Source organism: Pleuronectes platessa, chromosome 14 (assembly GCF_947347685.1).
Source record: "Pleuronectes platessa chromosome 14, fPlePla1.1, whole genome shotgun sequence".
In the NCBI taxonomy this organism is placed as follows: Eukaryota; Metazoa; Chordata; class Actinopteri; order Pleuronectiformes; family Pleuronectidae; genus Pleuronectes; species Pleuronectes platessa.
Genome location: NC_070639.1, coordinates 24,285,778 through 24,307,300, shown reverse-complemented (window position 1 = coordinate 24,307,300; position 21,523 = coordinate 24,285,778). Strand labels below are relative to the sequence as shown.

The 21,523-nt window shown below is 46.8% G+C and overlaps 1 protein-coding gene across 2 annotated transcripts in view; it reads right to left on the bottom strand.

Annotated features, from left to right (window-relative positions):
• Positions 1-33: 33 nt before the first annotated feature.
• The window catches only part of vwa8 (von Willebrand factor A domain containing 8), a 40,275-nt gene continuing 18,785 nt past the window's right edge, over positions 34-21,523 (bottom strand). The window contains exons 24-40 of one of the 2 annotated variants that reach the window (XM_053440531.1): positions 21,264-21,383; positions 20,969-21,174; positions 19,138-19,289; positions 17,106-17,214; positions 16,851-16,989; positions 16,472-16,659; positions 14,027-14,146; positions 13,862-13,926; positions 13,662-13,787; positions 13,330-13,439; positions 12,737-12,888; positions 12,256-12,460; positions 12,079-12,160; positions 11,433-11,637; positions 6,235-6,343; positions 5,708-5,864; positions 34-268 (exon numbers count right to left, since the gene is read on the bottom strand). In XM_053440531.1, coding sequence (XP_053296506.1) covers positions 148-268; positions 5,708-5,864; positions 6,235-6,343; positions 11,433-11,637; positions 12,079-12,160; positions 12,256-12,460; positions 12,737-12,888; positions 13,330-13,439; positions 13,662-13,787; positions 13,862-13,926; positions 14,027-14,146; positions 16,472-16,659; positions 16,851-16,989; positions 17,106-17,214; positions 19,138-19,289; positions 20,969-21,174; positions 21,264-21,383 — 2,366 coding nt within the window. In that variant the 3' untranslated portion in view covers positions 34-147. Of the gene's footprint in view, positions 269-5,707; positions 5,865-6,234; positions 6,344-11,432; positions 11,638-12,078; positions 12,161-12,255; positions 12,461-12,736; positions 12,889-13,329; positions 13,440-13,661; positions 13,788-13,861; positions 13,927-14,026; positions 14,147-16,471; positions 16,660-16,850; positions 16,990-17,105; positions 17,215-19,101; positions 19,290-20,968; positions 21,175-21,263; positions 21,384-21,523 lie in introns of those variants that run through there. The other variant, XM_053440532.1, reaches the window with a different exon arrangement.

Sequence of the window (21,523 nt, the reverse complement as noted above, 5' to 3'; positions counted from 1 at the left end):
CACCAAACTGAATCACTTTGATTTATAGCCTCAGTTGTTTGACGTGGTGAACTCAGGGGTTCTGATCCTCTGACCTTCATCTGAGCAGCAGATCGCAGATCAGATGGTTTTGCCCTCATGTGATCAGAGGTGAGGAGGAAGTGTTTGTTAGAATCTGACCTGAAGACTGTCCAGGACGATCCTCAGGGACTGAACCTGCCTCATGACGGCGCTGGAGAAGCGCTTGTAGGTGGAGGCGTCGTATTCACTCATGTTGATCTCCTTCAGCCTGACGTGGGAGGACAGAGACAGAGACAGAGACAGACACAGACACAGACAGACACACACAGACAGACAAGAGACAGACACACACAGACACATTTGGTTTTAATTAGTGAAATGCTGCTGCTTCTCTCTGCTCATCTAATTTATCTATGAAAACAACTTTGAGCTCTGGACACCTGTAGATCATATGGAACAGGGTCAGTGTTGTTAGACTCTGTGTGTGTGTGTGTGTGTGTGTGTGTGTCTGTCTGTGTGCTGCTTCCAGAACACACCTGTGGACTTGTAGACAACACAGGTGGGCTGCCCCCCCCCGACCCTAATGTCTCAGTATAATCCCACCGTGCAGGTACTTTCAGGCTCTTATCCCGCCACCATGTTTGGACGGTTTGATGTGTGTGTGTGTGTGTGTGTGTGTGTGTGTGTGTGTGTGTGTGTGTGTGTGTGTGTGTGTGTGTGTGTGTGTGTGTGTGTGTGTGTCTGCCAGGTGTTTCAAACTTTTGGTGACAACCAGACCGTAACAGCCACAGAGATTCAGTGACTTCAAAACCGAGGCTGGAGCTGAGGGATGGAGGAGATGGGGGGGGGGGGGCTTTATGTGTCACGCCTTGCAACAGACCTGTGTGTGTCTGTGTGTGTGATTCTTTTGATTGCATGGCTGATGCCAGTGCAGTCTACACAACATATCCAGTGTCATGCCACCAGTCCCTCACACACACAGCTCTGTGCAGCCGTCCTAATGAGGACTTTTCAGTGATCCTCATTCATCGTGGACAACCGGACTGTCCCCTTAAGGGACATTTAACAGCTGTGTAGAATGTGTAAGTGTAGAATGTTAAAAGTTTAAATAAAAATAAAAACATCTTGTGTTTTCTTACAGGAGGAATCAAGCTTTTGAATGTTCAGGGATGAAAGAATCAGATTAAAATAACTTTAAACTCATCAGCTAAAAAGTTCAAATGAATCCAAATTAATAAAGAGGATGAATTTTTCTTGTTTCATAGCTTATGAAACATTTGAGAATTTCGTCTATTGAATATTCATGAATACGTATGTTTCAGTGGATTCATATTAACAATCATTTACCCTGTTACTCAACTTATAGTTATCTTCAATCTGCTCCTGCACGTCACACACACACACACACACACACACACACACACACACACACACACACACACACACACACAGTCAGCCTGAAGAGTGGTACACTGCAGAGTGACTTCAAGATTCCTCTGTGTGTGTGTGTGTGTGTTTGTGTGTGTGTGTGTGCGTGTGGCAAGCACACCCTCTGCCCAGTGGCCGTAGCTATTTCCTTTAAATTCCTGAACCTTGATTTCAGAGTGCAGATACACACTGTGTGTGTTTTGTTTTGACGTGGAGCTTGAACACTGAACTTTCACACACACAACGACCACAAAAACAAAGAGGGAGGTGGACACGCCCACCAACTCGACAACTCCTCCACACTCTGGACAAACAGCAGCTTCCCGTCCACTCACCTCTCTGCCAGTACTCATGAAGTGTCCATCACAACAACACACACACACACACTTCCTGAGCTCTGATCTGTTTTTTATTGTTATTTTAATAAAAGTACAACATGAAACACAACTTGAGTCCAGGACCTCCTGCTGCGTTGCTCACGACTTCTTTTCCTTCTTCATTTGGTTTATTGGTGACAACCAACGTCAAGATGCACTAGCGCCATCTACTGTGTGTTTCAATATCCTCCTTCCTCTTCTTCCCCATTCGGTAGCATGTCTCTTATTACACTTAATATTCGATGGCTCCTCCTTCGTTCAGTTGAGCGGCGGATGAGTTATCTAGCCCATGTTAAATAATTTTGTCCAATCCTGTCTCTCTCAGCTAATGGAACCTATTCCTAAGGTAACTTCTATTTCCAAGATGGCTCGGACATCCTCCGCAATTCACGACTGAAAACGGCTTTAAACACCGGTCTTTGATCCAGAGGCCGGGCCTTCTATCTAGCAATGGTTTCTATAAGAGTCACAATCTTTTTGTGGCTTTGATCTTCAAAAGTATTTGAGATCTTTAACATTGTCTTTGCTTCTTTACCATGTCTTTGATGTGTCTATATAACTTATGGTTGTAAGAAGAGAAAGAAGAGAGGATGAGAGGAGAGGATTCCCTTAATGTTCTGTATCAAAGACGTTTTGTTCTAGGTAGGGCATCAGCAGAGCTAAGTGTGAGGTGTTTAAGTGTCGGACAAGGAAATGGATCAAACAGACGTGAATCCAGATATCAACCAGGCTGTAAAACAAAGATTTTCCATGGATCCATCTGTTTCTCTGGAGCTTCCCAGCGCGACGGTTGAAACTATTCGCCTTCAGATCGAGGAGCTTTACACCAAACTGACCGCAGAGCAGTGGCAACTGCTGAAATCAGAAACACCAGACAACGTCACCAGGTTTCTTTTGGCAGAACTTCTTCTGAACCTGACTCTGTCTGTGTCCTCGGACCTGTTGGCAGCACATGGACACAAAGACCTTCCCTTCACAGCAGAAAGCTTCCTGTCCAGTCTGGGAGACGCTCTCCGTCAGAGTCTGGAACCGGGCAGCTTAACAAAGTCTGTGATTCTGGATCAACTCACTGAGCTGGTTGCAGAGGAGGTGACCGACAGGTTCACTTCCTGCAGGTCTGAGCGCTCGGCCAGCGGCTGCTCCACCGGACAGTGTCACCAGACCTCGGCCAACAAACTGGAGAACATGGTGCATTGTGTTTGCAAAGTGTTGAAGACATCTGCCGTGGACATCGAGGGCTTGTTCAAGCCGACACCACGCGGTCAGAGGACATTTGAGCTTCCTAGAGGGAAACCAACCTCTTCACTCACCGACTCCTCATCAAGCAGTTCTGGCTTGGACATACCGACGTCCTCAGAGTCAACTGTCCACAGCAGTGACTGTAGGACAAGTGAGGATGTCCAGGAAATCATTGGGAAGGAGGTGAGCGACTTCATCGAGTCCCTTGTGGACGAACTGTCCGAGTCAGACCTGAGTGGGCTGATCTCTGAAGCGTCTCTGGAGTTTCAAGCTGCCTCAGATGAGATCTATCAGATAGTCAGTGAAGAGGAGAGCGTCAAAACATCTGATCCGAGTAGAGGCTCCAAATTCTCAAAGATCTGGAAAGCAGTGGGAAAGAAGATCAAGAAGCTCTTGGCGAAGCTTTTTGCCACAACCTCGCTGCTCAAGATGGGGACACGAGTCCAGAAGAAGTTCAGTAAGGAGATCCAAGTCCAGAGCAGCCAGTCAGTCAAGTCTCTGATGGACAGCGTGGAGTCTCTGCTTCTGACCGACACCAAGGACAGAGTTTCACCAGCAAACGCCTCCGTCCTCTCCGATGTCCTCTACAGGTACATCACAGCTGACCTTTCAGTGGCGACTCCAGTTGAAGAGACGAACGTGTCTGTACCTAAGTCCCACAAGATGATGTACTCGGACATCCAGGAGAGAGTGATCAATTTCCTGCCACTGATGAACTGGTGGTTCTCCAAAGAGGCCGGTGACTACACCCAGAGGGTGACCTCGGCTTTAATGGAGATTGAATCACTCGTAGTGTCTCATGTCTCAGAGGTCGACACTGGGAAGGAACAACAAGCGTCCTGCAAAAAGACGTATGTCCGTCTCCTCATGGAGCAGCTCGTCACTCGAGTGTATGCAAAGGCCAAAGTCAACTTGTTCTGTGACGAACCAACAGAGCTCATTCAAAACCTGTTTGAAAAAACATGGGCCGAAGTCCAAGACATAGACTTTGACATGTCCCCAAACATAATCAATGTCCTCTACAAGGTCGTGTTCAAGGACCTGTGTAAGACGTGGGGATGTCCAGAGATGCTGCTTCTCTCCATTCGTCTAAAAGAACCAGAGGTCGAGCAAAGAATCACCGCCTCTATGAAAAGACACTTGACCAAAGGAAACAGGTTCTTCAAGTGAGAAGAATCTTCAACCTGAAGAAATCATATTATTATTATTATAATTATTATTATTATTATTACTATTACTATACTATATTGATGTGAACGTGTCGTCTGCTCAGTGTTGATGTGTAGATTCACTCTGTGTGCTCCAGTTTAACACATGTAACCAATCCTTATTAAAAACAAATCATATTCATATTCTTCTTCTTCTTATTATTATTATTACTATACTATATTGATGTGAACGTGTCGTCTGCTCAGTGTTGAAGTGTATATTCACTCTGGGTGCTCCAGTTTAACACATGTAACCAATCCTTATTAAAAACAAATCATATTCAAATGTTTCCCATTTTCTGAATTTCCCATTTTCTAGATCAGTGTTGGTCTCATAAACGTGTCGACTGAGGTTCACACATTTTGAGTATGAATAACAACACAGTGGAAATCTCTTTTTGATTCATATACGTTGCCTATCACTATATCTATGATCCATATTAGCAGTTTCCACAGTGATGTGTGAGTGTAAACACGTGGGGGGGGGGGGGGGGGACATACCTCCAGCCTGTCTTTGCTTGTGAGTCAGATACTCAGGAGCTTATAGAGGATCAGAGTTTAACCTAAAGCTAAGACAACAGAGTGAAGTAGAAGGTGTGGAACAAATGTGACGGAGGAGCCAACTTGTGATATGAAAAATAAAAAGTGGTGCGAGGACACAGCTGTAATCTGCATGTAGCTACAGGATCTACTGGGAGCTTAGCTGGATACTGATCGACAGGGGGGGGGGGGGGGAGGGGGGGGGGGCATTCAGAGAAGTGAGTGATTAAGACCGAGAGAAGATGAGAAAACAGGAGATAAAACAAAGAGGGGATAGTCGCAGAGGTCGTCCTCTCAGTGTGAAAGCAGCCAGTGTGTGAGGAGGACCCTGCAGGAAGGGGGGGAGCACGGAGGGTGGGGGGGGGGGGGGGGTAAAGAGAGTGAGGTTGTTTGAAGCAACGGTGAACAGAGACGGCCTTCATGGTGGAGCTGGTTGAAAGAGGTTCCCTCTCAACGCAACACACTGAGGCCAATGTGTGTTCACTGTAGGCACGCACACGCTCACACACCCACACTGAGACACACACACAGACACACACACACACACAGACACACACACACAAGGAGAACACAGTGGGCCCTACCACTCTGTTCAACCATCCAGCTGGGGGCAGTGCAACCGGTGGTTATTAGGACTGATCACCGAACCTGGGACAGTAGGAAACCCAACTACACACACACACACACACACACACACACCTGTTCCACATTACACACATCACACACTTCAGCTCTGGGTGGTTTCAAAGGTGGAAAACAACATTGTCGGTCCATAACATCTGCCCCCCCCCCGTGGAGCCAAATCCATTAGGATGGTGGTGATTAGCTCGGCGTGGAGCCTGCCGCCCTGCGCGCTGCACTGCAGGCACTTCTCAGCCTGTGATCACTGCACTTCCTGTCTTTAACGCAGCCTACCTTTCTTTGAACGCCTTCTCAGCCATTTCACGAGCTGCTTTACGGACGTCTTCTGGGACCGCGTCCTTCTCGGCCTGGGAAACCTGGTGGACCTTGTGTCCTGCGTCCAGGCGATAGGGCCCCCCCTTTCCACCCAGACCGGCCGTGTCTCTGCCACCTGCAGACAAACATCAGTTAATCACTATTGACCCAGTAGAGGGACATTGTTACTGCATGCACGTAGAAATGCTCCAGGTTACGGTTTATGTACAATAGATTGATGAACTTGTCCTGACTTAAACATGTTTGTGAGGTCACTGTGACCTTGACATTTGACCTTTGAGCACCAAATTCAGTGAATGTTTGAACCCAATGAGAGGAGATGGGCTCGTGTTGTTCTTGAGATATAAGAATGGGACGGACGGATTAACCCAAATAGATAAAGCTTCAGCCAATGGGAGTTGCCGGTGCAGAGGCATAGCAACATGCTAATGCTAACGGCTCCACCTCAGATTTCCATCAGTGGTTTTCCATAGAGCGCTGTGTACCTGTGCCTCCTGCCCACTGGTTCCCCCCCACATGAGGGTCGTTGTTGGCATCGATCTTGCCGTGTTTAGGGGCGGAGACATCCAGACCGCTTTCCCTCTGGACGGTGATCTGTGAGGAGAGACGCCGGGGGGGTCAGTTTCAAACCAGACTCAAACAAGTGCTCCAGGTAAACGTGAACAGACGCAGTCAACTTAATGTGTTTGGATTGAACAACTTTGAAAATTACTCCAAACCACTGAGGGAACCAAGTGTCATCAGTTATGGTTTTTAGACGATAGCAGGTTTAAAACACTTCCTGTAAAAATTACCCTGCTCCTCCAAATATGGTCACTTCTGGATTTTAAACAAGATGGCGGCACAGAGTCTTGAGTTCAGCTTCTCACAACCCAGCGGGTGATGTCACTGTGGAACTGACAGTGGGTGTCATGACCTTCTCTCTCAGTTGTGTAACTGTCACAAAGGAATCAGTCTATTTTGGATGTAGCCTCGTGCAGCACTGGTGTTTCACTGGTCTTCCTCTTTTCGATGGTGGGAGTCGTCCAACTTTCCACTAGAAGAGAATCTGGAGGTTTGAGCAGAACCAACAACTCAGTGTCTCCCAGCCTGAGAGCAGGAGGGAGCGGGGGGGAGAGTTCTGGAGTTCCACGTCCGTCTCAATGGCACCAGCGCAGCCAAAATCAGCCTGCTGGCCCCCCCACTGGGGCAGCCAGCCAGAGTCTGAGGGAGCGAGGGGGGGAGGGGGGAGAGAGGGGGGAGAGAGGGGGAGAGAGGGGGAGACTGAGCGTCTCCCCTGAGGTTCAGCTGCATTCTTACAACCGGCAAGAATTTGAATGGTATCTGTGGGGGATGAGGTTTTTCTGAAAACTGTGGAACGCTTTGCTATGTGTGTCTGTGTGTGTGTGTGTGTGTGTGTGTGTGTGTGTGTCTGTGTGTCTGTGTCTGTGTCTGTGTGTGTTTCACAGTCTGAGCGGTTGAATGGACACTTATCAAGCAGGAGCAGGAGTCCAGCTGAGAAGGACCCCACCTCTCCTTCAGCTGACCAACTGTCCACACCTCAAACTGACACACACACACACACACTGACACACACACACACCGACACACAGACACACACACACACCGACACACAGACACACACACACACACACACACACACACACACACACACACACACACACACACACACACACACACACACACACACACACACACACACACACACACACACACACACACACACACACACACACACACACACACACACACACCGACACACACACACACAGACACACACACTGTGTCAGCTCTCTATATTTAGTGCAGATTAGGAGCATGGGTCTGGTACCTGTCAGATTATGGAGAAGAGATCATCTGGTACAGTCGATCTAATGTAAGTGATGATTCTCCCCAGTAGGTTTTATGGCTGTGGGACCTTCCCAGTAACAGAACAGATCTAAAAACCAGTGGATCTGAACCTTCCTCCTGGATCATCTCTCTCTCTCACCTGAAGCAGACGCTGGTTTTAAACCCGTGCACGTGCACCATGTTACGATCCTCAGCCTTTCACACGCCAGCCTCCCATGAGGAAGTTATTAAGTTTGGATATAATCACTCACTGTAAACATTTATGGGACGGGGGGGGGGGGAGGGAGGGGGGGGGGGGGGTCTTTACTGTCCCATTCCGAGCTCTCTCTGGTTCCTGAACGTCAGCGCTCGGTGCCATAGCTCTGTAGTGAGGCGAGGGGTCAGAGGTCAGAGCCGCTGGCGTCACCACAGCTCACCTTCAGGAGCCGGCGGCCATGTGACCGCGCTCTGCTTTCACAGAAACACACACGTGTCCGTGACGGACTCACACAGCGCATGCAGCGAGAAGCAGCAACGCAACACGAGCTGCACTGCTGCACCATGTTGGGAAACGAGGGTGAGCACCTGAGGCCGGGAATGAGGCTTCAAAGGCTGGACTGGTGGCCTGTGACAGAGATAGACACCCACCCACACACACACACACACAGACCCACACACACACACACACAGACCCACACACTTCCCCTGGCGTCTGCCGGGCTCTGATGCACACATTTTTTCCAGGTGTCTGTCACGTCTGGAAGTTGATCTGTCAGGACTCCGGTTCTGTGAAGCCCGGCTTGTTCCAGTAATCTCCCGTGTCAGCGCCCGTCTCTAGATGAACTCTCTCCCTGGTGAGTGTGTGTGTCTTCACACCGGTGACTCGGTCGCTCTGGACTCGGTCGCTCTGGACTCGGCCGGTGAAGAGATGACGACTGCTGCTATTCTTGGGTTTTAGCAGAAATGATGAGTGACACTTTACGACGTGCACAGATTTTGAGCTCAGAGCGAAGTTCAGGTTCCTACTCCGGTTGTGAAATAGAAGCATGAGTCATGTGGACGATGTGTGTGTCAGTGTGTGTGTGTGTGTGTGTGTGTGTGTCAGTCTTACTACATGAAGATGATGCGACAGTAGAAAACTCACCTGCAGCTGTCTGCCTCTCTACTTGTCTGACTCTTGTAATGCACAGTGAATAATGTTCAATTAATAAATCAGTGAGATTATCACGTCTACTGAAGGATTAAATTATACTGGAATGAATTTGGAAACTGTGAGATGAGTAGAGGATAAAAACACATTCATACAGTAAATGAGACAAAGATGAGGTCTCATAAGAGAGAGCTACGAAGTGTGAGGAGCTGGAATACAAATATCTGTCAGTTCTCCCTCTTGTTAGTAAGATATTTATATATAATAAGTCTTAATTGGAAATATGATAAAGGACAATTTCTGATTTAGGTGTTTGGGGGCCTGATTCCAAACAGTTCTGGAATTTTAATCCAGAAACGATAACTTACTGTCGATTGGTCCAAATCGAAAGAAGGAAGAAATGTCTAACTGAGGATGTTTCATTACAAAGAGAAAATGAAGAGAGATTAAATGATTATAGAATTATGTTGCATTATCTACTGAAAAATAGTTATTACTGAAGATAATAAGAAGTTTATATGAATGGGTAAATATCAAATTTAATCTCTAGTGTGATGTCATTTAACAGGATGTGGTGAAAGACAGAGCGACACAGGGAGCGTGTCGCCGGCTGTGAAGCGGAGGAAACTTCATTTTTACGAGTGTGGGAATAGATTTCTCGACCCCTCCCTCCTTCTGTCAATGAGTTTCTTTCTCTCTCTCTTTCTTTTCTTTTCTCTCCATCTCTCATCCACGTCTTGTCTTGTAGGATTAACAGCCCCATAAATTTCTGATTCTCTCTTTAGGCGCCTGAAGGCAGAATGTGTGGGTGGGTGGGTGGGTGGGTGCAGTGACCATGTTGTTGTGTGCTACTAAATTTGTGAACCTGTATGCTGGTGTGTGTGTGTGTGTGTGTGTGTGTGTGTGTGTGTGTGTGTGTGTGGGTTCAAACTCAGGCCTGTACTTGAATGTGTCTGCAGAAAATGAACGTGATTGATTTTGATCGTGTCTGAATGTGTCCTCGTTTCCTCGAGAATCCAAAGATGTGCAGGTGAACTTCAAACTCCACAGTTTAACCTCTGAAGGAACAGTGCACGTGAACAGTGCACGTGACGTGAACAGTGCATGTGAGAGATGAGACGTAAAAACAACAGTATTCTAAAGTGTCAGTGTGAGTGAGTCCCTGTTCAGAGAGAAGTGAATGTTCCAGTGGAAACCTGCAGTCACCTGCTCGGCGCCAGCAGCACCAGGACGTGACCTGCACCCGCCGACAGATGACTGATGTCTCCACTGTGTGTGTGTGTGTGTGTGTCTGTGTGTGTGTGTATCGATGATGTCAGGGGGGGTGTAATGCAGCATTGTCAGACTGAGGCTAAAGACAGATGAGTGGGGATTAACATGTCCTCTGTTATTTAAACCTGTTATTAACCTCCGCACAAAAACAAGTCAGGAGGTTTGTGCGTTTTCTTTCATTCGTTCTTCTTATCGCTGGTGAAACAAAGTGTGCGACAGGGCACGGGTTTGTGTACCGTGTGCAAACAGGTGAGTCGCACCGAGGTGAGTTGTGTCAACAGCTTGTAAGGTAGTGAATCTGTGAGCTGACATCCAGAGGCAGGTATGTTTAAATACAGTAGAGCTACTGTTGTTAGCACGCAGAGCACAGGGAGAGTCTGTGTGTGTCAGTGTGCGTCTGTGTGTGTCTGTGTGTGTGTCTGTGTGTGTGTCTGTGTGCGTCTGACCTACAGTCGACTGAAGGAGCCTCATCAAAGACGATGGAGGCCAGAAAAGGTTCTGTGAGGGTTTGAGTGTATTAACATATCTATACTTGTAAACCATGTGTATGATGTGTATTTTGCAAATGTGTGAAAAATGCAAATACTTTACAATACAAATACTACTTTTCAGGCATCAGTACTTTACTTTAACCTGTTTTTAGTTTAGTATTTTTTATTTGATTTGAAGTCGGAGGTCAGTTGATAGAAATGATCTCCAGAAGGTACCTTTAATATTTTGAGTACATTTCAGAGCCTGTACTTTTATACCTCTACTTGAATCAGTACTTGTACTCTTACTTGACACAAGAATCTGTATTTCTTCTATTTCTATTCTTGTAAAGAACATGTGGACTTTAACCACCTGTGATGGCATGTGATATATCTTTGCACTGTGGCTTCTTCCTGCTCACACAAACACACAGAACTCAGTTTTATGATCTCATCTGAAACGTTATGAATCAGTTTGGATGTAGAGTCACTAGGCAACATTATCCAGTCTCATGATCAGCCTCCTCCACTCCTTCATCTCAGCCCATGTTGCGTCTCCTCTGCTCAGAACAAGATAACAGCTCCTGCATCTGGAAGGTTCCTTCTCCAGGGAACTCACTGGGTGTGTGGGGGGGCACCTGAACAATGGTGCTCAGTGTGCTGGTCTGAATGTTCTGACCCGTACTCAGGGTCAAACCTAATGAATGCCCGTCCACTCATAAACACCCACACTGGGTCGGTGCTGGGCCTGGAAACACTCCGGGCAGTGAAGTCAGGAATGTTCCAGCAGCTAAGACACTTTGTCCGAGGGACAGACGTCCACTGGTAGTTCAGTCCACAGGATCATTACTGAAGTGGCACTGCCCCCCAGTGGTGATGAGAGAAACTACAGGCTCCACACAACTCTCCCCACATCACAAAGTAGTTCAAACTGGGATGTTATTTCAAACTGGGATGTTACCTGTATGGGCCTGCCGTCCTCTGTTCCAATCATATTTCTCCATTCCAGTAGCGACCGCTGCAGGCTGTCCAATCCCGTCTCCCACAGCCGCACGTACCCGCCCATATCCACTGAGACCACGCCCCCAGAGCCGAGGGGGGCGATGACCACGTCCGACTGGGACACTTTGGACAACCAGCTGGTGTAAGGAGACACCGTCATGGACCTGCCAGTCAGGAATATGAAGGAAGGGAACTTAGAAGATTCATCACAAGGACGTCAACTTATTTTAAATCCCCAAATTTGTAAATTATTTTGTCAATCAGGAAAAAGTTGTATATTAAAAGGACTGAGGAGGAATTCAAGAACAGGAAACAAAACTATCGGAAACAATTTGTTTTCTGTAAAAACAGAAGTAGATATATGAGTCTCTTCTGTTTCAACATTAATTATGATTTCTTATCAATTTATTTAAGTGTAAAAGCAAAACTTATTCTTTGGTGACACAACTAAATAAAATAACGACACAAATATTAGTTTGAACATCGTTTAGCAAGCTCAGACACTTAAATGTTGTTGCGGTAATATTCCTAAATGCTGTTCCACCTCTGACCATTAGGGGGAGCCAGAGGACGCAGCACATGTTCTTGCTCTATGTTCTTGTTACCTCGGCACTGGGATGTATTTGACCTTCTTGGAGTTCAGGTCAGTCACCTCCAGATACGCCGCCGTCATTGGAGGCGTGACGTCTGAGTGACCAACAAAGAAAACAAACCACAATCTACGTTTCAACCAATTTTCCAAGTTGTAAACAAAACTTCTATCTGATGATCTGAACTCTGACCTTTGGGGTAGACCTCTTTCAGGGGCACCTTGCTGGGCGGAAGGGCTCGGACGACCTGATTGGCTGAGAGCAGACTGACGCAGTTCACCTGTTTGGCCGCACTGGACTGAGGCCCGCCCCTCAGGAACATGTGACCCCCGCTGTCGCTGCTCTTCATCACCGACAGATCATCGGGTCTCTTGAAGCTGTACACCTCGTTAGGGGACTGGACCAATCAGAGAGCAGGAATATCACTTATTACTTTTCGTCCATGTTCTCCTGTGAAGCTGAGAACCTGACGCCACTAAACCACAGATACATGAGAAGGTCTATGAGACGTGATGAGTCTCTACAAACTACTGGAGGATGTCCAGAGCACCTCAGGAGTTCAGTTCAGTGCCTGAAGCAGCTCCAGGTTCAAACATTAAACCACCTGACCTCCTTCAGGTGCTGCTCCCTGAGGTCGACTGGAACAACTTCTCGATCTGACCTTTGAACTCACCATGAGGTCGGGGAAGCCCACGACCACCCGTGCGAAGGAGCCGCTGTCGGCCAGCAGGCGGTTTGGAGAAACGATCTTCTGGTTCAGAGCGGCGCTCAGGTTCTCGTTGGGCAACTGGTCACGTGACAGCATCTGAGGTACGGACACATCGGCTGGAGGGGGGGGGGGGGGGAGGCAACAGATGAGAACAGCTGAATAAAAGATATTGATTTCTTTAGAGCATTAGAGAAACATCTAACCCTAAGTTAAATGAAAGGTTCTGGTTTTTATTGACTTGTTTGGGCCACTTTCTGGTCCTGCAGTCACAGCCCCTCACCAGTAGGAGGCACTGCAGGCCCTCACCAGTAGGAGGTGCTGCAGGCCCTCAGGACCCCCCCCCCCCCTCCAGTGTCCTGTCTCTGGTTTGTTGGACGTTACTCTGAACTTCCTCTTTTGTTCACACTCTCTGTGACGTGCACTGATATGAATATTAACTGGAACAAGCTGGCTTCCCTTGTCGACATGTGGCTGACCGAGCACATGACTAATCCTCCACAGATCTGATGTGTTTATACATATTAATGTACATTATAATCTAAATGCTCTGTGTGTACCTGAGCCGGCTCCGTGGCCTGAGTCGGCCCCGTCCTCACTGATGCTGTGGAGCTGACACACTCCGGACTCCTCTGCTGCCATGTGCATGGGTTTGGTCAGCAGGAACTTCCTGTGGAGTGAAGACCCACAGTTACACTCAGTCACATTATAATAACAACAATCACAATAACAGTAATTCCCTGTTTGCTGGTTTAGAGCAGTCGTCTCAGTTCTCAGTTTTTTTATATTTAATTTTGGCACAGTGGTTGTTTTAAACCTGATATAGAAATTAAAACAAACATGTCTTGATTTAAACTGGTGGCGGTGGGAGCACTGGAGATCCATCACTCACTTGTTGGTGTTGCTCTCCAGCAGGAGCCAGCGGTCCTCAGCCACCAGGAAGACGGACTTCAGGTTGATGGGGAGGGAGATGGAGTGAACCCGGCCCTCCAGCACGTCCAGCACCTCCAGCTGGTTCCTGTGAACACAAACACACACAATCTAGGTCCTGCACCTGGAGACGCTGTGTGTTGAGGACAGACAGGTTCTTACCCTTCCTCCTTGAAGAAGAGGAGCCAGTTTTTGTGAGCGAACTCGCGGCACATTTTATAACCTCCCTGCAGAAATGAAATACACAACATGTTTAATTAAATATCTACACAAAGTTGATCACTGGAGTCATTGAGACGATCTGATGGAGATGCTGAGGCCTCTGACCTGCTGCTCTTTACTGCTCCACCAGTTGGAAGCCTTGCCGGCGGGTTGATCCCCGTCTGGAGACAGCAGCAGCCTCCGCACGGCGCCCGTCACCAGGTCCACGTGGAGCACCGTGTTACTCTGGGGAATAAAGAAGAATGAAAGAATTCAAACTCCTGAGTGAGACTGGCCTTAGTGAAGTAAACATACTTCCACCTCCGGACACCAGGCCTCAACACAGGGATTATTAGTTTTCTAGTTTAACAACTGAAATCATAACCAGCACTAGTATGGATTCTTCTTTGCCTCATGACTCATGGAAATTTAAAGCTTAACAAACAAATGATGAAAACAAAACTATGTGATTAACTTAATGTGATGGTTGTTCATGAAGTTTGATGACTCCTCCCGTCATCATTTTCTAACTAAATAGATCAAACATCTAATTCCATAAACATCTGTTTTTCATTCCAGATCCTTCAATTATTCTCTGGAAATCAGTGACATCAACATTAATAACTTCTTCTTGGGTCTCGTCTCATCCTTACATGGAAACCACTCCAGCAGTTCCTGTGTAATCCTGCTGACTAACAACTTTCATATCTATTCATCATGTTTTAGTGCAGATCTATTTGTTATTTAAACCATCTGCTACCGATGATGAAGACGTCATGTTCACTGTGCATGGTGATTCCCTTCACAGCCACCAGAGGGCGCTCTTCTCCACAAGGTTCTGTCTACTGCTGTCCAGTTAACTACGACTAATGTGAACACTTGACTGCAACTTAGTTCAATTGAATTCAGATCGACTCGCTGTGCATGTGTGCTCCTGTGTGTGTGTGATGACTTCATTCATATCAGATACCTGTGTTTGTGTGTGTGTCTCTGTGTGTGTGTGTGTGTGTGTGTGGGTGGCGGGTGAGCTGTGCACAAGGCTTTCATTGGTGACGCACTAGGCTTCATCTTCAATTGGGTTTTATGAGCGGGGGGGCCTCGGGGGAGCTGGCCCCGGCCCCCTGCTCCCCTGCTCCTCTCTAATGATTTCCTTATGGCCTCCAATTCCTGACATACACACACTACTGTGCTGCGCCGCTCCGAGAAGCAACAAACCTCATTTCCTGCTTCTAAACATACACACGGCTCGAGTGTGTGCATGTGTGAGCACACGTGTGCGTCCTGCATGTGGATGTGTGTTCTGACAGGCCGCAGTGTTTTGTGTGCGAGTTATGGAAACGCTGCACACGTAAATTGTGTCTTTGACTTTGTTTTTGCAGAGCCCAGAAGTATGTGAGTGCACGTGTGTAGGTGTGACAGCCTTGTAGGTTGCGCGTGTGCGTGTGCATGTGCCTGATGTGTTCCCTGATTTTCCTGGAAGGCCGATTGACCGGTGAGCGAACCCATGTTGTCTGGACCTTTTCATTTTCAGACAGACGCAACACGATCCATCTCGGAGGTATTTTTAGAATCGCTCCTCTGGCCTGATAGGCAGCAGCTGTGAGAGAGAAGCTCACGAGCTCTGTCCTCGTCCCGCTCGTCTGTCTCCGTCTTCTGGGTTGAGAGACATTCTGCAGCAGAACAACCGCTAACCGCCCGAGCAATTTGAAGAAACTCTAAACTCTATTTTAAATTCGCGAGGAATCTGTGGTCGTCCACCAAAGAGTAAAACAACATTGAAATACCAGTGTTACATAAGTGGAAGTGGAAGTTCCACTCGTTAGTAAACAAGGACATGAGAGGAGAAAGAGACGGGAGGAGGAACCGGGACATATTGATTCTCTATCGACTCCACCGGGACCCACTGATTTGTGAGCTGCTGTTTGAGGCCTCGACATTAGAAACACAAATCTTTTCCTCCAGTCCAGATGAATCTGTTTGTGGGACCAGGATATAAATATCCATCATTTATAAACAGGCCGGGATCTGCTGAGCACGTGTCAGGAAAACACTTCACCCTCCACCTCCCATTGAAGAAGAAGAGGATGAAGGGACAGTGATCTTCCTCTTAAAGAATAAAGACCATTCACATCTTCAAGCATCATTAACTGTCATTAAAGGAGCTTATATTCCATCTTCTCTCCTCCTGCTACATAAACAATAATGAATGTGCTGTTACTATTTATGGATCTAAAGCCTCACTTCATTATTGTATTTATCACATTTATAGTTTTTATCATGAATTTGAGAGGAATTTCATGTATATATGTTTATGAACTGTCTTTGTCAGGCAAGTAAACAATAAGGATTTATATACTATGTTGTGTAGATCTGAAGATACATGTTTATTTACAATGAAAACTCCATAAGATATTTTTAATAAGATAAACATCCTGCTCAGTGAGTCCGAACCAGAACTTTCCACAGAGGGTTGAGAGAAACGTCACAGAATGTAATGTAATCAAATCAGTGTGATCGTTAAGTAACACAATGTGGTCTTTGTGTGTTGTGTGTCTGTGTGCGTGAACCCACCTGCTCCTCGTGCAGCACCACCTGTCCGTCCAGGGGACTCCCCAGAGGAGCGATGGTGACAAACGGCTGCCAGGCGCCACTGATGGTTCTGGGGAAGACGTCGTACAGCTCCATGTTCTGGATGGTGTCACCGCGCTCGCTCATGGAGAACAGGGACACCGGGTTGCACGTGGCCACGTACACAACATCTGCACACGGAGATAATCAGGCCTTCATCCAGAAATACATATCTGTCTATTATGAAGACGTTGCTTCTAAAATCCAGGGGTTTGTAAATTAAACCTTAACTGGAAGTGTGTTTCTCCAGATACAGCTGTGCACCTCAGTGACGGTGTTGTATCACAGTGTTGTGTGTGTGTGTGTGTGTGTGTGTGTGTACCTTCTTTGGTGGCGACGTCACAGATGATGTTGACCTCGTTCATGGGAATCTGCCAGTGGGCCTTCTCCTCACTGAAGCTCAGCGCCCGGCTCTCCTGCCGGTTGCAGGGGTAACTCTGCACACGCAGGAACACGGGGCCCTGGACACACAACATGACGACTGTTACAGCAGCACAAACACAGTAACACACGCACACTCACAAGCTAACAACAGTGGTCTTGTCTCAATTGTTTTCATTGGACTCCTGGTGTTTACCTTGATGTCTATGAGGTGAGTCTCGGTGGGACAGAGCAGTTTGCGGCGAGCGTTTCCTTCCTGGTTGATCGTCCAGTGTCCGGTCATCTGAGGCTCCGGCAGCGGCAACCTGCAGGTCAAAGGTCACATGGGGACAAACGCCAGGTGAGAACCAATGAGGTTACACATGTTTGTGTAGTTTCATACTCATTCTGCAGTTTTCTGAATTTCCTTTCACCATTTTGTATTCATTTATTTTATTAACTTAAACCTGCACTTTCAAAATGAGTCACTCTGGTGAGTGGGTTCGAGACTCAGAGCTTCAAGTGTCGCAATCAGCTCCAGCAAGCTGAGCTGAGATCAGTTAAAAAGACTCAGAAGTTAATTAAAAACCTGAATTTATCTCCAATATTCAGCAGGAAACTTTAAAATATTAAGAATTCAAAACAGAGTTTGGTGGATTTGTTCAGGAAGCAGAGGATCATGGGTAATATCCAGCGTTCAGTCGTGTTTAAGCTCAACACATTGTATCTTATTTTTTCTCTACATTTACATCAAAGCTTAGTAAATGTTGCTTTAGTTATTAGCTCAATTAGTTATTGTTATGCTGCAAAATGATATTAGACGGAAGCTTTATTCTGTTTTGAAGCAAATTTCTTGAAAACAAAGGTTTTAATTTGATTCTAAAAGGGTAAAACCAATATATACGGGATAAGGGACAGTGTGTGTGTGTGTGTGTGCGTGTGTGTGTCTGTGTGTGAGTTCCTGCCAGATGTTAACTAGTCTTCCTAAGAATCAGAGCTGCACTGAGGCCCGACCCTTATTGGCTGCAGGTGCCGTGAAAAATGCAACACGACCACAAAACAAGTAAATTCCAGGAGGATGAACCGGTTGAACGATGGACGCTCTTCAAACCATAAACATTTCTCTGAATGGAAAAGCAGGAGAAACGCTTTCTGCTCCTCGATGCCCAAACTAGGAAGTCAAGAGAGAAAATATTTTGTTTTGATGTAAACAAGATGTTGTGGGCAAAACAACTCGTCCAACATAAACTGTTCAAGATGGGATTTAAACCACTGACCCACAGACACAGACCCTCTGAGTCTGGACGGGGTGGAGGCACAGACATCTTGGATCAGATCATCCACAGAATGAAGGAAAATACTTGTTTCTGCTCTGCTCACTTCTCAAGAGTTAACTTGAGATGGTTCTGAGAATCAACGAGTTAAAATAAAACCACAGGAGACAGAAGAAACAAATATTTTCCTTTATTTAACAGCTGCACACGAGGAGACAATGTAGTGGATATCAGAATACTATCTCTCCCCTCCTAGGAGAGGTGAGGTAATGTGAGTAAGGAGCTGTGGAGATGATCTCACACTTCATGGAAGCCTCAGAGTTTCAGGTGTCAGCTGCTCTCAAGCTTTTCAGAATCTCAAATCAGTAAAAACCTTTAAAACCTGATGTTTTAAAAGAGAACTCCCATCAGAGGAGACAGTGGAACCCTGAACCCCTGAACCTTCAGAAGCTGCTTTACACTGTGAAGCCTCTGGAGACGGCTCCAGAACAGTGACATCACATCTTCGTTTCTTAATGTTGTAAAATATAATAACAGAATAAAAACATAAAGTGGGATTCTGAAGCCTGCGTTCTGATGTGTGAAAACAGCTGCATGAAGAGCTGCTGCCATATTTAAAATACTTCATAGTTACAGGGCTTTACTATAATTAATGAGAAGCCTCTGATGGGTTTTTAATGTTACGATGACAACAGGTTCAGTCCACAGAGGATTCTGTTCAGCATCAGATGTGTGTGAGTGTGAGACAGCTCAGTCTCTGTGGTACCATCCTCTCTGGAGGACGAGTACCAACAAGAAGTCGACCTCCACCAGCAGCTGGATGGAGCGACAACATCTCATCACTGAATAGAACCTAGAGCTCAGTTCTGGTCCATAAAACCTCTGTAACTGCAGGACTGTGTGTGTGTTTGTCGAGTGCTGGATGTGCCTTCAGTGTGAGTGTGTGTGTCCTCCTAGCATCTCCACACGTCTTACTCCTTAGCCAGCTTGACGGAGGTGGGCCTGGCTCCGATGGGAATCCCGTGCTTGTGCAGAGCTTCGATCAGAACCTCCCGCGTGTCTTTGTTGTACGAGTCGAAGTCGAAGACGTTCCGCACCACGTTGGCCAAACCCTCGCCGGGGAACCTCTGCAAGGGAGGAGAAGAGGGAGAAGGAGGAGGAGCAGGAGAAGAAGGAGGAGAACGGAAGAGATGATGAAGTTAGAGATGATGGAAGAGGTCAGGGAGAAGAGAAAAGAGAATAAAACAGCAGGGGGGGGGGGAGAATAGAAACAGGGAGTCAGAAGATGTGGATATGATTTACAGTTCCTGAGCAGAGGTTGATTCCGGGCCGAGCCGGGAGCAGGAGACTCGACCTGCAGCAGAACTCACGTCTGCACTCTGACCGCCCCACTGACAGACCAGTGCAGAGGAGGCCTCCCTCTCTTTCTGAGGCTTTTACAGGATTTATCATTGAGTCTGTGATATAATCACAGACTCACACGCGAAATTGCCGCGATCAATTTTCTGTATTGTACAGTAGCTATGGTGATGTGCTGGTGAATGGGTAATAAAGGCCGAGGAGCAGAGAGGAGGAGACACTGTTACGGAGAAGCAGAGACAGACGCTGGGGATCTTTTCCAAGCTGAATGATAGAAGAAGAAGGAAACATCCTGGTGTGGAGCTGGAGAATCCTGTCAAAACACACAGCCTGCCAATCAGGAGCGGGTCTCAGCTGTCAATCAAGACGTCTCAGCCCATTTTTACATCATTAAATAAATGATTAAAACCAAACTTGAAGGATGAAACGAGCTGTGATTGAGATTCTCGGCCTTCACCTCTTCTGTATTTACAGTCCTCTGGTTTTAAACCAACTGGTGAAGGATGAATTGATCTGAATTGATAACAGCTTTCGATACCGGACACTAATCAATACTCGCTGCTGGGGAAACATTTCACCCAACAACACAACTCAATATCCAGAACCCTGGTTGTTATTAACAGACAGAACTGAAGCCACCTCCCTCTGGGAACAGTAATATCTTCAGCCTGGTGAGTGATCGACTGTTTCTAATAAATATTAAACGACACAATGGTGAAGATGATTTAAAAACCCTGGATCCTGGGCTGTTGTTCAGACCATGAAAGAACCTTCACACATAAATATTACAAGTAAAGTAGAGTTCCTCCTATAAATTTATGTTAAATCAACGACAGCCTCATTCCAACTGGTTAGGGCTACATCATAGATCACACGGGGCGTATTGATCTGTGTTTCTATTCACGTGAACGGTAATTAAAGCCAAAACGAAAGAAGCAATTCAGCCTTCGACTCAATGATCCAGTGTCTGTCCGGCTCCTCCTCCTGTCGATAGCGGTGGTGATTAAAGACAGAGGTGGGCGGCCAGTGGGGAAATCAGACATGAGGCCTCGTCCCTGTGCCCTGAATTATTGATCTGCAATAGTGAAGGCTCCAATCTTAATTTCTCTCTTCTTCAACGGTTGTTATTCTGGTTCCTCAACGTTATTCCTGAAGATCTGAGCAGAGAGGAAACGTGACAAACACTCGATCTTTAAATACAAACACAACCAGAGAGTGAATGGATTCACACCAGCTGAAAATAACTGTTGTTTGTGAAGGTGCTGGCAACTCGATGATGAGGAGGATGATGATGATGAAGAGAGGAAAGCTGAAGATGGATAATAAAACTAAAAGATAAATGCATTAACCATGGATACAATACGCTCCACTAATCATTCAGATCTCATCTGAGACTAAACCTGGAAAGCTGATGGAGAACATGCGAAGCTCTGTTGTCCCTTCTCACCTGGAGGTGCTTCACGATGTTGACCACCTCTCGAGTGGAGTAGGGGTACGTGATGGTTCCCAGGTCGGCCATGGACCTCAGCTCCCCGAACGCGGCCACCAGCTTCTGCAGCGTGGCGTCGGGAACGTCGGGGCCGTAACGCTTCAGCATCGCCAGCTCGGCCTGAGGCTTCGGGTTGTCCACAGCATGGCAGCTGAAAATATCACCTGAGAGAAACGATGACCAGTCAACACAGAGTCTGCATGTAGGGTCACACATTTCTATTTGTTGAGGCGGATTAGGACGTTGTATTTACCCAAAGCTCCATAGAAGTCGTTTCCCAGGAAAGGAAAGCCAGGTCTGTTAGCCAGCACCAGCATCCTGAAGTCCGGGTGCATGACGATGAGGTTGGGCCTCCCCTCGGCTTCACGTGGATCTTTGGAGGAGAGACAGTCGTGGTTATCACGTGACAGGACAAGAAGACACATCTGCTGTCTCTTCATCTGCTTCTCCCTGTAACTTTAGATCTGATTCCTCACATTTGATTTGTGTCTCACACACACAGATAGCATCAGG